Source organism: Centropristis striata, chromosome 19, assembly GCF_030273125.1.
Source record: "Centropristis striata isolate RG_2023a ecotype Rhode Island chromosome 19, C.striata_1.0, whole genome shotgun sequence".
NCBI classification, from domain to species: domain Eukaryota; kingdom Metazoa; phylum Chordata; class Actinopteri; order Perciformes; family Serranidae; genus Centropristis; species Centropristis striata.
The window spans coordinates 13,709,915-13,726,761 of NC_081535.1; the positions used below are offsets into that span (position 1 = coordinate 13,709,915).

General features: G+C 37.9%; 2 protein-coding genes across 3 annotated transcripts; both read left to right on the forward strand.

Annotated features, from left to right (window-relative positions):
- Window positions 1–597: 597 nt before the first annotated feature.
- On the forward strand, window positions 598–11,282 carry LOC131992954 (sushi domain-containing protein 2-like). 2 transcript variants are annotated; one of them, XM_059358666.1, is made up of 17 exons: window positions 598–632; window positions 1,656–1,771; window positions 1,961–2,162; window positions 2,286–2,437; window positions 2,559–2,726; window positions 2,809–2,983; window positions 3,764–3,965; window positions 4,768–4,853; window positions 6,537–6,805; window positions 6,891–7,025; window positions 7,159–7,314; window positions 7,855–8,103; window positions 8,605–8,788; window positions 9,332–9,426; window positions 9,510–9,689; window positions 10,269–10,365; window positions 10,522–11,282. In XM_059358666.1, exons 2-17 carry the CDS (start codon window positions 1,711–1,713, stop codon window positions 10,565–10,567), a joined length of 2,457 nt encoding a protein of 818 aa, XP_059214649.1. In that variant the 5' UTR covers window positions 598–632; window positions 1,656–1,710; the 3' UTR covers window positions 10,568–11,282. The 2 variants fall into 2 exon arrangements, 1 of the variants encoding a protein (XP_059214649.1); XR_009396256.1 differs by lacking the exon at window positions 10,522–11,282 and having other exon boundaries at window positions 9,510–9,767.
- Window positions 11,283–12,490: 1,208 nt separating this feature from the next.
- LOC131992612 (heat shock protein beta-1-like) lies at window positions 12,491–14,880 on the forward strand. The gene is made up of 3 exons (XM_059358236.1): window positions 12,491–13,177; window positions 13,298–13,361; window positions 14,059–14,880. The coding sequence occupies exons 1-3, from the start codon at window positions 12,787–12,789 to the stop codon at window positions 14,216–14,218; spliced, it is 615 nt and encodes a 204-aa protein (XP_059214219.1). The 5' UTR covers window positions 12,491–12,786; the 3' UTR covers window positions 14,219–14,880.
- The last annotated feature ends 1,967 nt before the right edge of the window (window positions 14,881–16,847 follow it).

A 16,847-nucleotide genomic window follows, 5' to 3' on the forward strand; every position in this document is an offset into this window, starting at 1 on the left:
GCAGCCATGACTGTTTATAATACCTCACCCATGTTGTACCGCTACATTAAAACATGTTATACCACAATGGACACTGCATATGAAGAGCACATGTATTCTTTAAGGGGAAATTTCTTCAGTACAGAGTGAAATAAACCATCAGATGATTGCTGAGGCAGCAGCCTCCCCTACTGGCCTTCTGCAGGCACTACAGGTCTCCTCCACAGGGATTGCTTTGAGGTTGGGTACCAAAACCTCTGATGGGAATGATTGTCAGATGACCCAGCGATGGCATTAAGTTTTCCACACAGAGCAGCATGCCCAACACCAAGCCCTATATACCTTTCCTGCTGATGGTAATTAGGTGGACATAACCACATGATGGGGCCACCTCCATATAAAATAGTAAATACTTACATTAAAACCTACACTATATAAACATATAACACAAAAATATTTTATTTACAGAAAGACAATGTTCTATCCATTAATCAATTGGACATACATGGAAAATAGCCAAATAAAACAGCATTTTATTGTATTTCTACTCCCCCCTTCATCGTTATGGTTTGTTCCTGGAGCTCTTAACCAGGTGCATGGTCATATTTTAATCATTTGGCCCCGCCCCCTACTGAGGAGGCAATCAGGGAGAGGTGAGTTCTGCCATTGTTTGAATATACTGTTAACTTAAATCCCCAAAGATAGAGTAGAAAACACAAAATAATATTCTCTGAACCACTCTCTGGAATAACCACAATAAAGAAAATTAGCAAATGTTCTACTAACTCAATAAAAAATAAGTGTAACTTGCTGTTTTACATCAATCATTCCCACATTCATCCATATTAGCCACTTCAGGTAATGAACCCTTGTTGTCTATTACAATCATGTAATCAAATCATTTTCAATCTGCCTCTGATACTGAATGGCTGGGCAGGAAACAAATATATTTATATTTTTGTCTCAGTAAGGTGGCACCGGTTTGTGCAGTAGCTTAATCTGCAGCACACTCTGCTGGACAACACACATACTAGCATGTAAAGAAAATGTCTTGCAGCTCTATTAAACTAAAGTAAAATTCTCATATCCACAAAATACTATTTCTCTGTCCTTGAGGCAAAAAGAGTTAATGAATCTGACTGTATGTTGTTGTTGAAAACGGCACATTCATGACTCAAACAGAAAATGTTTTTATAAATTCTTTGAGTCACTATTTCCATACATGTTGGCCTTGTTCAGTAGCCTGACATCAGCAGGCTAATTCACAGATAGATATTATCTGCCAGAGCAGTTAAAACATGAGCTCAGCTGATAAGATTACTTTCCAGGCTTCTTGTTCAGACTGTCAGCCCCCCCAAAAAGGCCCTTTTGTATAATTGTTTTATTATTTCAAATGGCGGATATTATTTAAGATATATTTTTATTGAGCTATTGGCTCCATAATTGTTTCTTTATCTAAAAAATTATCTGATTATTAGTCATGTTAAGTGCTGAGGTGAGTCACTGTCCCACACAATGATTGACTCTGAAGTAGGAGGTGGTCAAAGGTAGTCATGTGAGGATAAATACAGTTATAATGTCTCTCTCATCTCTGTTGATGATTAAACAAATGTTTGTAAAGGCCTGGGATCAAAGGGCCAAGGTTCAGAAAAATGCTGAGTATATATACTCCATAGGACAGATTGTGGAAGCAGCCAAGCGAGAAACCGAGAACAGTTTTACTCAGTCGGGATGGAAAGATTCTCAGCAGTAATATTTGTCCTTCTGGCTTTATGTATCAGCAGGACACTGGGTAAGTACACATACAATTTGTTTTATACATTGTATTTAACTTTCGTATCATTTAATTTTATTATTATTATTTAAATTTAAAAGTCTTTCCTATAATTTTGCATTTCTTTTATATTTATCCATTTAAAAATGAAACCGCTACATAGAATGTTTCAGACACTTAAGACCTCTTTCTCCTTATGTTGGACAGGAGCAGGGTCCTGTAAAGAAAGATGTGGGGAAAAGCTGGACTCATGTTCATGCCATGCGACATGCACGTCTTTGGACAACTGCTGCACAGACTATAAACAATACTGTGTGGATGTCCTTCCATATTCCGGCTCCATGTTTGGTGGGACAGATTTTATTGTCCTTAATGCAACTTTCAGTAACACTTCAGAGATTGTATGCAGGTAAGACTTTCTTTTAAACGTCAGTGTTTACAAGTTCCTGATCCTTTGATTGTTTTACAGTAAAGAGAAACTATTTCACAGCTTCGATTCATTATAGTAAACTGCTCATTGTTTTGTCGGCAGGTTCAGCAATCAAACAAATACTTTCGGGTATGTTGATGAAAACAGTAGAGGCCATTGCATCTCCCCACTCTTGTATGAAACAGGATTGGTTCCTCTGCACATTTCCTCTGATGGTGGCATTACATTCACTCGAGCTGGATCCTGGCTCTCAGGTACAATAACTGTCTGCATGATTGTCTACTCGTTCTTCATTTTTTTCTAACAGTTATTGGTGTTGACATTGTGTTGAGCATTATTATATATCATTTATTTGATTCAAATGTGTTTCTACAGTACACACGGGCAAGTTAGATGCTAAGTTTAAGGCGACTCTGGTCAACTCAACAAAGTGGCAGTATTATGGTACACCTGGTGTTGGAGGCACTCTTGAGATGACCTGGGATACTGCTTTGGTCAGAGCGGAGAGGGTCAATATAGAGCTGTGGGGATACAAGGAGACTGGTGAGTATTTATAGACTGCTTTTACACTTTGTAGGTCAATTGACAATAAAAACACTGAATTCTGTAAATTGTTCCTTTGTAGGACAACCCTATACAAGCAACTGGCGGGGCGAGTGGACCTATCTGTACTCACTTGCAAAGGATCAGCCCAACAATGGTTCCTTCAGCTTTTTGCCCAAACCAGCAGAGAAAGGCTTTTCAAGTTGGGAGCTTGGCTCTCTACGCATCAGCTCCAGCTCCAACACTGATGGCAGGAGGTATGTTCAAACATCTCACATAATATAGATCACTGGCTCCCAACCTGGGAATGTCAAAGATAGTTGCCAGTGCTTTTTGATTTCAAGGCATATAAAACAATTTTTCAGCATTTCATTTCTGTAAAGCAAACCAAGTGAAAACCAAAAGTGAATTTTGACCCCCTTTTTATACCTTGCAAACTTCAAGCAAGCTCAAAATATAATGACCCTTATTTGATCACATAACTACCCTAAATAATGATTCAAATAAGAAATGTTATTTTCAACGTCTCTTTACATCCAGTGTTGCACTTATTTGGCTGCATTTCCATGATATCTTTCAAATTTTTGGATTATTTTTTAAAATATAAACTAAAGGTAAGCAGGTAAAACCACCAAACAGCAAATAGAATAGTGGCAAAGCTTCAGGGAGAAGACGCTGGACTTAGTATGTATGATTGTTAAAAATAAAAAATATATACATAATAAAGAGAGACATTGAAAAGCAACAGGAAACTCAGAATGAATCCAAATTGCTAATTTTACACAAACTTTCTGCAGTTATTGCATTTGTTATTTAGGTTAATTGTACCAGTTGTTCTTTGCTGTTATTTTTATGCACTGGATATAATATGAAACATCCATAAAAGGTCACATAGTCAGGGTTCGTCAGTTTACTCAATGATTAAAAAGGCATCCTTTAAGGAAAAAGGTTAGAAGCCATTTACTAATATAGATGACCTTAATACAAATGTTATTGTAGTTGTCAGCTGTACAGTATTTGTCATATGTTTCATTTAGGGATGTCCAAGCTGCATGGACTGAGGATCACGCTCTGGCCTGGCAACTGGAGGAGAAGTTCAGACAGAACTCAACACTTTGGGCCCTGGATAAATGTTTAGCATGGGACCAGCTGGAAAATCAGCTGCCCAACTTCCTCAGTGAGATCATAGACTGCCCCTGCACTCTGGCTCAGGCGAGAGCAGACACAGGGAGGTTTCATGTAAGTGTAAAGAGGAGCAAGTTTAGATTTGGCTTTAAACCTTTGTGGACAAAGGTTTAAAGGGGAACAACACCTACATTGAGAATTCCAATATGCCTTTTTGAGAAAAGGATGAAAAGTTTTACTCAATTCAATGTCTGTGGAGTAATTCAAGACTTGGTACTTGATGACATCACAATTTTTTTCTTTGGACTGTCTTAAACCGTCAATAACATGCATTAATTTGCCTTTAATTTAATAAAAAACTGATGGAAGCATAAACTGATACGCACACAAACCATTACTTCACAGATTTCTGGCTTGGAAACAGGCAATAACAGTCTGTACGTAATTAACAGAAAACACACATGCTCACTAGTGTACAGGATTATTTTATGTGCTAGATAAAAGTATATAATTGCTTTATGTGCTGATGGTGATTGTCAGTGGCTGTAGCATTTAGCTGATGCTCACTGCTTATCAGTTCAAAGTCAAGGAGAGGTCTCCCCTAATCGCGTCGTTTACGTTTGTGATCTCTGCGAGCGGAACATGTTTCAGCATCGATCTTATGCCTTTTATCTTGAGAATTTACAGTAGGGGTTAGGCAGAGCCATTAATGTTTTTCCATGGTACGTGAGTGACGCATAGTGTTGAAAGTGCGTGTGTGCAGCTATTTGCTCACTGACTGATAAACTTTGGACAAGCTAAATGAAAAACTGATTGGTTGCCTTTTCTCATATTAATGTAATGTTTCTGGACTACAGTATACACAGTAAAATGCACATTTGGCTGCCTGTTAGACCCTGTTTGTCTCTCTCGTCAGACTGACTATGGCTGTGATATCGAGAAGGGGAGCGTGTGCACCTATCACCCTGGAAGTGTTCACTGTGTGAGGGCTATACAAGCCAGGTGAGTCCTTCACCGAGCCTGCCCTCATGGTCAGGTGACATTATATTCTAAATATTACAAGTGCATTTGCATCATTATCAATGCATTAAAAACATACAATATTTATATATTTTGCAGTGTTTATAGCTGTATTTTGTACATTCACAATTAAAATGAGCAAATGAGCAAAACAATAACTTTTCCAAAGTTGGGTTTCCTGTACTCAACAAATGTATGTGACATATGTCAAACATATTTGCTTATAACATGTTCACAGCAACTTTTATGAATGCTTATGTATTTGTTTGTTGAGGTGCTATAATATAAACAAACCTCATTGCTGGCAGATACTGTAGGTTAGCATTTTGGCATCTGCTGAAAAATATATATTATATATATAGAGAGAGAGATTTTTTTGTGGATATCTTTGTCAAATACTTCATTCTTATACTGCACTTTTTTTTTTTTTTAGCTTTTTGGCTGCCTTGTTTATATCTATGACCTCAGAGACCTGCCCACACCTGGCCCACCCTACCTCACCCTAGAAGAAAGCAGTAGTAAATACCCTTCTTATCCTGCTTGTACTCACCGACATGTTAGTAGCTTCGATAAATGATTAAACTCTGCACTAGCCCTGATTATGACATTTATGTCAACTTGAATTATGACACCTGTTATAGTAACTATATGTACGGATTTATGGTGCGTTTGGTGGGATAAAAGAGCAGGTAAAAGGGAAAAGGGGAGAGCTGGACAGGGGGTGGAAAGAAATGACACATAGTGATATGACAATCTGACAAATGACTGGAAAAGGACTGATATATGTTTGACAGGGTTATTGGGAAATGACACAAGTAAACTAAACATGAGTATGTGTGAGTCAGGTGACCAAGATGATATAGGGCAAAAGGCAACTGGTGAACAAGTGGAAAATGGCAATAAAGCTTAAATGAGACGTACGGCCTTGGGGAGAAGTGAATGTGGCTGGAAGGATGGAAAAATGGAGGAAGCCATTGTAACAATACTGTAAGGTTCACCAGTAATTAAAATGTTGATATAACAACTATTAATTTAATACAGGATCTGTTTTGTGCAACAGGTGCAGCTGCCCTGCTGTAACTGGTCATTACGCAGTAACATTTCTGTCTCCATTAATTATTTCTTCATATTTTCTTTAAAATGTGTCATGTGTTATTTATAACAAACGGCTTAAATTACTAATTTAATGCACGCCTGTATTCACTTTGTCCAATACTTTGGTTTCTTTGGTAGTGACTTGTCAATCACAAGGAGGCCACGCCCTAAAGCACGCCCTGCTTAAAAATCTATTTTACTCTAAATGGGACCATAATTTACAAAATGAACATCATGCTTTATTGAAGAAGGCTTGAAACAAGTGATCAAGACCATGAATTCATAAGGAAAGTGAAAAGTAGGATGATTTTCCTTATTTCTATATACGATTGGACTTATTTTTGCAACCAGTGGAGGTGCCCCCTGCTGGCCATTAGAAAGAATGCAGGTTTAAGAGCATTCCGCATTGGCTTCGCTTTTCAGACCCAGAGGCTATGTCCATTTTTAAACCTCTAATGTGACAGTAGATCACATTAGTAGTATCATCCTCTTGTATGAATTGGTTTCATGTTTTTGGTTGCAACAGAGTTCCCTGTTCTGATTGACAATGTTTTGGAAATCTATCAACAGTCCTAGATATGCAGCCGGACAACAGTGCTGCTACGACAGCACTGGAGCTCAGGTGCTGACAGGAGACTCGATTGGGGGAAGTACTCCAGACCGAGCACACGATTGGGGCTCACCTCCATTCAACAAACCCCCTAGAATTCCTGGACAGTCCCACTGGGTCTACGATGTGCTCAGTTTCTACTACTGCTGCCTGTGGTCTGACAACTGCCACTACTACTTCAAACACCGGCCCTCCAGTGACTGCAGGCGGTACCAGTCACCCAGCTCAGGTGAGTGAATCATTAAGCACGGTATTATGTTTTAATGTGATTATTGTTTATCGATTAAGTCTTAATTTTTTGCGTGTAAATCCAGCTGTGGTGTTTGGAGATCCCCACTTCATAACATTTGATGGTGTCAGCTACTCCTTCAACGGCCTCGGGGAATACACTTTAGTGAGCTCAAAAAAGAAAGGCCTGACAATCCAAGGCAGAACGGAGCCAGTGAATGGTGAGTTATTGAAGATTCTGAGCATTTAGCAGTTAGCCTTTCTCAACCAGGATCAGTAAATGCATCCAGTTGATAATGGTAAGAATATTTAAATCTATAAAACTCAATCATTTTTTTCCCTACATCATCTTAGGTACGATAAAAGCAACAACGTTGACGGCTGTAGCCATGGAAGAAATACCCTCTGATGTTATTGAGGTGAGGCTGGTCAGCGGTCATGACGGCCTTGAAGTACTGCAGAACCAAAAAACCCTCTCCTTTACTGAGCAGAGCTGGATAGACCTGAACGGTGAGACCCTGATTGCATTTCTGATTATGATGAAGTCATTGATTTAACTTCCTCTGATGAAATCTCATAAATATTTTCCCTGTACTGATTTGACAGTCAGTAGGAATTTGGACACGTGATAAAAAAGAATAAAGATATGCCTCCACTTTGACCTGAAGTAAAATTCTACTTCCACGTGGAGTAAATTCATCAAATATGAACAATGCAATAATATGATATACTTGCACACAGGAGCCAATTTCCTGCATGATGAATACTTTTTCTGTATTTTTATTTTTTTAATTTCCACTGCAGAGCTTTTACTTGTAATAGAGATTTCCAATACAGGTGCATTGCTACTTTAATGTTCAGTGTGTAGGTTGTAATGGCATCTAGTGGTGAGATCGCAGATTGCAATCTACCCATTCCTGTTCCAACTTTAGCATGAATAATTGTATATTCATGTCGGATCCACAAAGGAAGAAGCTGGTTGAGAAACTGTGCTTTGAGGGGCTTGACCCTACAGCAGCTGCATTTACTCTGACCTAATCTTTCTTCTAGGTGTGTTTGTGTTTTCTCCCACCCCAACAAATGTGACCGTGATGTTCCCCAGTGGAGCCGGGATAGAAGTCCGACTGAGAGAGGGGACCATGACAACCACCGTGCTCCTGCCAGAGGAGTTCAAAGACTCAACGCTAGGACTGCTGGGAAATATGAACGGTGATGTCAAAGACGACCTGGCTCTCAGCAACGGGGAACTTGTAAGGAACATCTCCAATCCAGAGGAGGTGTTCAGCTTCGGGGCAAGCTGTAAGAAATTATTGATGTTGTTTATATTATATTCTCAACAAAACGTTATAAAATGAAGTTTGGGATACAGGCCACAGTTGCTGTTCTTTAACTTACAAATATATAATGATGAAAACATGGGAGGTCCCCCACAAAATGAGTGGAAAAATGAATTTATTATGTGAAATGGTAGACTAACTAATCATTAGTTTGATAAGTAAAACAAGTAACATTTGGCAACTACAAGAGAAAAGCCAGGACTTTGGTCAGGTTTAAAGAGCTGCAGTCATAAATGTATTTCCGACTCACACTAGAAGTTATCCTGACTATTAATCAGAAAAATGTATATGCAGGTCACCAAAGTTCAAGGCCCTTCCCTGTCGCCACACCAGTTATTTGTCATACAGCTTCCAGGGTCATGGCCCCTTCATGTTTCCCCTACATTGGGGAAACTTTTATTTTGACAGAATGCATTAAATCTAAGAACTTTTAATTCTAACTTTGTTTCTTTTTGTCTTACAGGGGCCATCTACAACCATTCTGCCTTGTTCACATATGATTCAGAATATCTTTTGGACACATATCTCTATGCTCCCAGACATGACATGAGCTTTATTCCAGTGTTTTCTGTCCCTGAGAGTCCAGATGATCCATTAGTCAATGAGACATCTGAGATTTGTTCTGGAGAGGGCGCTCAGTTCTGCAGGTATGAGAAGAAAAGTTGTTTCTACTTTTACTCATTAGAATAATTAATTCATTTTATATTCTTTCTTAAGACACAAATGTTGTCAATCTCAGTAAGAATTCAATCAATCAATTCTCTTAAAGGGACATTTTGCCAATTTTATACATGAATGTCAGTTTAGCCATATTGAGGAGTACCATTCAGCCTGTGAAAACAGTCTAAAAATGTCTTCTGTGGCTCTGAGCCGAGCTTTCTCAAGTCGCACAAATGAACCCTGATGATGTTACAGTGATGTCATCAGGGTTATCTCGACTCTGCATTTCCAACTATTATGGAGTTATGGATTTAAAAGACATGGACATTGACCGAACAATGAGTTCTCAAAAAAGCTGCATTAAGGGAAATGCAGTTTGCAGTGTTTTTAACTCAAAGGGACTAAAAATAATATTTCCACTTCTGATGATTCAGTTTTTAACTCTCTAAATGAAAGTGATTTCCATTGTACTGAAATTATTTTCCTAAGTTTAAGGAGCCCATTTTCTAATCAGTGCCTCTGTCCTGCAGGTATGATATCCTGGTAGGTCGTAGTCCAAGAATGGGAAATGCGACCAAAATGTCTTTCCGGAGTCACATTTCTCTTGTGGAGGATCTAAAGCCAGGTCAGTGTTTAAAAACACATTATGAAAAAGTCATCACTATACACATTTACTTGGTTTCACAGTGTTATTGTTTTACTGTGCAGTGGTATCCTGTGGATGGCTTTCCCCACCAACTAATGGGAAGAAGGAGGGGACCACATATTTACAAGGAGCGAAGGTGCAGCTTTCCTGCGATGATGGCTACACACTCCAAGGACCAGCAGAGCGTGTGTGCATGAAGACCGGCCAGTGGTCTGGAGAGGAAACAACCTGCATTATTCCCAGTATGAATTCATGATGGAATCAGTCCAAAGATTTTAATCTTCACAAATCCATGCAAGTGTCTGGATTTCAGCATGCATGTGGGTGTGTCCTTGTGTGCATCATTTGATCGAATCAGCTCTGGTGTTGAAATGCACAAAATATCAAATCACTCTCATGACCTTCCAGACACAAATATGTATGTAAGAGAAAATAACTTGCATAAAGATCACTGACTATAATAACAATCCATTCAAATTTTTACTCTCAACTGAAGCAAAAACATGCACTCAAAGACTAAAGTAAATATTTAAATATTAAATTAATAATTAATCCCATCATAGGAAATATTGAGCATGTTCAACACAAAAATACTTTCCATAAGGGACATAAGTACAACATTTATCCAATGTGATGTTAAATTGGATTAGAAAATCTGAATTAAAATGGAAACTAAGCTCAAATCAGCAGAGCAATGAACCATTCTGTTTGGTGATATTTGTTGCATGCATGTCTCCTTTCTGTCTGAATCTAGTCTGCAGAAGACTTACAAAAAAAGGAATCAAGTTGTTTTTGGTTTAGAAATGTCCATCGTTTTTCAGGTAACATTGCAGGAATTGTGGCCGGCTCAGTCATCGGAGCTGTAGCGCTGATTGTGATTATCACAACACTTGTGCTGCTCTCCAGGAAACAGAAAAGGTACAGTACAATATCTTCAGTTGATGTATCATTTATCTGTAACATTAATTATTTACTTAAAAAAAAGCTTAACAGAGACTTTATATTATAGTTTTCTGCTTCTTCACTATTCTATGTATGTACTATTTATGTATCTCTCTTTTTTTTTTTTTTTAGAAAAGCTGCACAGAAAGAAGAAAATGAGAGAAGCGATGCCTTTTAAGCAAAACTATTCATCTACTGAATTTTTAAAAAATGAATGCATGCATAAATACCTGTTTACAGTAGATAAAGACACACAGCACACAAAAGAAAGCTCTTATTTTGGTCGTAAACGTCAGCCATGATCCAGATCATAAGACCGAGCAAAGTTCACAGCACAGATAGAGTAACTATACACTACACCTCCATGACTGTAAAATATTGTTGCACTGACTTCTATTTAATTTTAACTTACATTGCACTTTTGACCACACCTACCATCTCTGCAAAGCACTCTGGGCTTAAAACTACAGCCTATGTTTACTGTAAAGTGCAATCACTTAATGCAGGCTTGTAAGTTCATGTTTGTGTTCATGTGCCCATCTAGATGGAGGATCTATGCAAACATGATCAAATGATCTAAAGCACTTGAGTTTGATCAATAAGTTAACAATTGATACAATTTTCATCAAAGGTGAAACATAAATGATGTGACCTGCTACTGTCCAAACACTCCATTATCGTCAATGTCATACAATGTTAAGTGTTTAGCTACTGAAGGAAAAGAAAATCTTTAGTCAGCTCATTTACAGAAAAACTGATTTGATGAACTCTCCACTGTGTACGCATTATGTATGTGCATTGTCATTAAATGCTTATCAATATTGTTATACAGTTATTAAAGTTATTTGTTGAACTATACATTTTGCAAATAAAGTTTATTATGAAGCTATAAACCAGATTCATTTGAATTATTTTCTTATTTTACTGTGCATTCTGCCAAACAACACAGTCTTTCATCTCATTACTGCACTACTATGCATGTTTCAATGTTTTTAATTAAGGAGGAGGGCTTTTGTTTAACTACTGTTCTATTTTTTAAAATCCTTTTGCAGAGAATGAAAATGGCCTGCCATGTGTCCTAAATAGAGGGGGATACTTATATATTGGTAGATTACAATTTGGCCTGCAAGAATTTGTATCTCTCCATAACTTTTACTGGGAAAGAAGAAACTCTATATTCATTGAGGTTATCAGCAGTAGTGGAAAAAAGTATTCAGATCTCTTAAGTAGAAGTACTTATACCACACTGTGAAATTACTGCACTACAAGTAAAAACCCTGCATTCAAAACTAACTTAAGTAAAAGTACCTCAAAATTGTACTTAAGTACATAACTTAAGTAAATGTGCTTAGTTACATTCCACCACTGGTTATTAGGCACAATCTGAATAATTTAGAAATACAATTCTCGATGCAATATATACATATAAAATGAAAATCAAGTCATTTAACTGTTATTGACAATAGCTCAGTTTCGGGGCAACTGGATTACTCCAAGAATATTTGTTTCAGCTACTTGATGATACTTTATTTGTACCATGTTTGACACTGAACTAGTTAACATCTTGGACTAATGCCTTGGATGAGTGCAGATGGAAAGGCCTCATAAATAAATACCATCCCTCTCTGATGGCAAATGGCTTGATTTATTCCTCTAATGCTCAGTTCATTATTTGCACAACATAACACTCACGGAGACATCGCTCTAGATGTAAAATTCCTCACCACCACACCACTGCGTCAGCGCCTCAGTCCATTACTTTGTCCTGGATGTAAACACATCTTTAACGTTGTAATTTGCCCTACATAAACTCATCATGTGATAACATTTAGAGTTTTGTTTTCAATCTTGTGTCGAGAAACTGGAAGTCGCTCTGTTGTTTACCGTGTAACTCTGAATGTACGTGCTGTTCCCTCACATAACACAAGGCTGTGATTTCTATGGACAAAGAGCACCAGTATGTGACAAGACTGCAGAGGCCACTGCTGAATAAACTGTCTGCTTGCTGCTCCCAGAGTCATTCAACAACAACTTGCCACAGACACTCCAGAGATATAAATACAAAATAGTTAGCATTATCCTCTCCAGGACCCGGGGCAACAGAGGAGAAACACCCCAGCTCATGACATACCAAGTCATTCTCATCCCTTAGATCACACTTAATGCTGGACAAGTGTTAGAATCAATCAGCTGGGTATATAACGTGTGTGAGTGGAGCATTACAGATGCCAAAGCAGCCTTTTCCTCAGACCTCCTGCTCACTTTCCTTTGGGAATAAAAACACAGCTACCCATTGTGTTTTGGTTATCAATCTAGACTTGTTTGTAAGGGTGGAGCTATATAGGCTTCTCCACTTTCAACATCTTTTCACTTCATTCTGCGCTTACTTTCAAGGATATGGGGGAGCAAAATAAAATATTATCCCGTCCCATTTTCCGCCGAGATGTCAGCTGGGACCCTTTCCCAAACTGGACGCAGCCGAGCCGAATCTTTGCGCAGGATTTTGGCCTCCCTCCCTTCCTGGACCCCAGTGATCTGGACTGGATAGACTGGTCGAAAAAGAGACTGGCGTCTTTCTCTTGGCCTGGCTACGCTCAAACTCCCCTGCTGCCTCCTTTCAGTAGTCAGCACCCTGCAGCGTTAAACCAAAAGGGTCTGAGACAACTGACAAGTGGAGTGTCAGAGATCCGAACAGGGCAGGACAGCTGGAAGATCAACTTGGATGTCAATCACTTTTCGCCTGAGGAAATTACAATCACAACCAAGGAGGGTTATTTGCAAATATCAGGTACTCTGATTTCACACAAGCTATTTGTGAGTCGTGACAAACCTTGTATCGTAATAATTTGTAAATGTATTACACAGGCAGAAATGAATCTTATTAATTATGTCTGCTTTTCATTACAAGGAAATCATGAAGAAAGGCAGGATGTGCATGGATCAGTTTCTAGGTGCTTCACCCGCAAATACAAGTAAGTTGTCTCTGAGAATGTGAGAAATTAAAAAACATCTTGCTGTGATTATCAATATAATTGTTGTGTATTATTTTAACAGTCTCAGAAATTTAAACAAATGGTGAAACTCATTGGCGGACTCCATTTGATCTCCTTTAGTGTCCTCAAGTTTTAAAAAAAATGCCACAAAAGGTCCACCCTAAAGGTTGCTTTTACAATGAAGAAAACATGATTTGTGCCTTCTAGGGTGTCCTTTTACTAGAGACAATATGATCGCTGCCCTCTAGGGTGTCCTTTTAGGAAATAAAACATGATTTATGCCCTTTAGAGTGTCCTTATAGTACTGAAGTGCCCTCTAATGTGCCTTTCCAGTGGAGAAAACATGATGTGTTCCCCTCTAGGGTGTCCTTCCAATTAAGAAAACATGATTTTTTCCCTCTAGGGTGTCCTTATAGTAAATAAAACTTGATTCGTGCCCTTTATGGTGTCCTTTTAGTATCGAAGTGTCCTCTAATGTGCCCTTTTAGTGGAGAAAAAATGATTAAGTGCCCTCTAATGTGCCCCTCCACTGGAGAAAACGGGAAGAAAATGGGAAGAGGTGCCCTCTAGGGCCCACCCAGTTTTATTTTGTTGCTCCTTCCCCTCAGAGAGTCCATCATTGGGGTAACATAAAGGCAAGAGGTCAACATAAACTTACTCTTACTTTATCTTCAAGGCTACCACAGGGGGTGGACTTGCAGCAAATCAGTTCTTCACTGTCTGGCGATGGAGTTCTGTCCATAGAGGCCCCCGCCCCCGGGACGTCTATCAACAACCCAGTCAATGAGATCGTCATACCTGTTCAGATTAGACAGACGCAGGACGGTGAAAAGTGAAAAGAATTTGAAACTACAATCAGCAAGTTCTGTGTAGCAACCTTTGTAGCATGGGCATGACAAAGACAGAACTATACTGTTATTTACTGTAACAACAAGCTTGTTTTCCTGCTATAAGATACTGATACTATTGTGCATTGTCATCCTTTCAAGACCACGTGACAATTACTTTTGGTTTCAAAATCAAATGCAGAGTCATCAATATAACAAAAACCGACTCAGAGAAGAAGGAATTATTTTTGCTGGTCAAAGCTTAAAAAAGGATTAGCATGACCTTGCATTTCTAACAACACTTCATCACAGCTGTAGCTGTGACCTTACATGACCTGAGGGACTGAGGAGATTATGGCTGACAATACTGGCCAAGAATGGACAGTTAAAATTGACTATTTATATCCAAACAGCTTATTTACTTAATGACAAAATGTCATGTTTCTCAAATGATGCTTCCGTGTAACATGGCAATATAATCAATTAATTTAGTTGAATTTTGTTGAGCTTGTAGGGAGTACACTGTAAAGGCTGTAGCATGGATTAATTTTATGGTTTTGTCTGGACATTGGTGTATTAAATAATCAGCCTGGTGAAGCTGCACTGAAATATAATTTTCCACAAATGTATTAAACAAATTCTGCCATATAAATAAAACAGATTTAAATGTTCTTCTTTAGTGTCCTTAATTACTCATACATTTATTTAAAGGTTATGTTATTAATATCACAAGTAACACTGTTTATGCTGTATTGATTATTCATCCATTGCTTTTCTAAAATCATCATATGGTCCACAAGAGGGCACTGAAGTATAAATGGTCTCTTTGAGAGACAGTTTTGTCTTTTATATTTAAGTTAATTTTATGTATTTATGAAGACCTTAATGAACATTTTCTCTCATATATCTGGACAGAGAGAAGCCTGTCCATATACCTTTTAAGTTTGTTATGCCAATATATTTGTGGATGTTGTGTTTCCATTATCAAACTTTCCCAAACCCTATCCCTAACCGCTTCTTGCCTAACATTAAACCCTGTCTTCCCCCTAAATAGTATATGTTATGGAGACTTGTGTTTTGTCCCCATAAGGAATGCAAGTCCCCACAAAGTCACTGTGTAAACAGATGTATGTCCCCACAACATGAGTAACACAGAGCCTCACACACACACACACACACACACACACACACACACACACACACACACACACACACAATTTCAATAATTATTTCTCTGCGGTTAAATACATTTGATGCCAAACCTCAAAGCAAATGTACAGCGAACCTAAATCTGGTTGAAATGAATGTGTTATTAAACATTAATGTAACATCAGCTTCATTTCTCCAAGTGCAACAGAGACTGAAAGGGTCAAGAGTGAAAGTCAGGTGCTCAGCTGATCTGATCAAGGCCCCTCAAAAGTAAACAGTGACATCTAGTGCTTGAACTAGGAATGACAGGTAACTAAAATGAACTGTCACTATATGTGTACTGTATGTCAAAAAAATTGATTAATTCAATGGAAATATTGGTTGAATATCCGGGAATATAATTTGAAAAAAAGGGAGAATTTTGTTTAAATATGTCCACATATTCTACTGACTGCTTTCTTGGCTTGGTTTGTTGATTATCAAAACATATTGGCTGACCTGAGTACTTAAGGATTAGGATTCATTTTAATGAGTCCATACACACTTTTGTCTTTATAAGATCTCTTGGCTTAATAGTGATTTTTTGGATAGGTTAAAAGAAAAATGGTTTTGATGACGTAATTTGATACTTTATGATGATCAAATGTTAAAACAAGCATCCAGAAGGAACAAGCTTGAGCCCAGCTTCTGATAACACATTCCCCAGCAGACACAATAGGAAATTGGTCATATGAAATGTTTTCCATAGTGATTCTGGCTGTAGATCTTATTTTGCCTGTGGTCATCATTCTGAAAGTATAACACAACAAATCTTGAGGATGGATACTTTTTCCTCTATGTATTTATATAATATTTAAATTTTTATTCATATTTCATAAATACATATATATATTCCCAGTAATAGAACTTTTGCTCTGTTCATTTGCTGGTCCTGTCAGGGAGACTGAAGGGTAATGACAAAATTAAAGGTTTCTTAAAAACCTAAAATATTTGGGGCTGCAGCCCCAGAAGCCACCCTGTCGCTGCGCCCCTGGTATTTTCAGCACCATGGAGAGAGACACACAGTGACTGCATTAAAATGTTTGTCTCTGTCGCCCCCTGCAGCCACAAGAAGTAACGACAGGAATAGCAAAAGTATAAAATATGTGCATAAAATTATTTGCCTCATTATTGCTCCAAAATACAAGTAATGCTCACTGTCTACAGAGGAATACATATATCAATATCGGTGTTATGTCGATATTTGGGTCTATATCAAGAAGTATAAATTGCATCATGAGTGTGCCCTATTAAAATAAAAATATATAAGGCTATTGTTTTCAAAATGGAGTGGATTTGGTGAAAATGTACAGCAAGAATAAAACCTAATAATAATTTTATTTTTTCTCCTTTTCTTTTTTTTTTATTTAATTTTTTTTTTTTTTTTTTACAAATACTGACTTACATTCATGCTACCTATATAAGGGGACATTGGTCTTATCATTTTGAT

Coding starts and splice junctions, on each gene's coding strand:
- LOC131992954 (XM_059358666.1), top strand. CDS start 1,711: ATGGAAAGATTCTCAGCAGTAATATTTGTCCTTCTGGCTTTATGTATC. Junction 3,966..4,767: donor CAGACACAGGGAGGTTTCAT/GTAAGTGTAAAG, acceptor CTCTCTCGTCAG/ACTGACTATGGCTGTGATAT. Junction 10,366..10,521: donor CTCTCCAGGAAACAGAAAAG/GTACAGTACAAT, acceptor TTTTTTTTTTAG/AAAAGCTGCACAGAAAGAAG.
- LOC131992612 (XM_059358236.1), top strand. CDS start 12,787: ATGGGGGAGCAAAATAAAATATTATCCCGTCCCATTTTCCGCCGAGAT. Junction 13,178..13,297: donor GGGTTATTTGCAAATATCAG/GTACTCTGATTT, acceptor TTTCATTACAAG/GAAATCATGAAGAAAGGCAG. Junction 13,362..14,058: donor TGCTTCACCCGCAAATACAA/GTAAGTTGTCTC, acceptor TTTATCTTCAAG/GCTACCACAGGGGGTGGACT.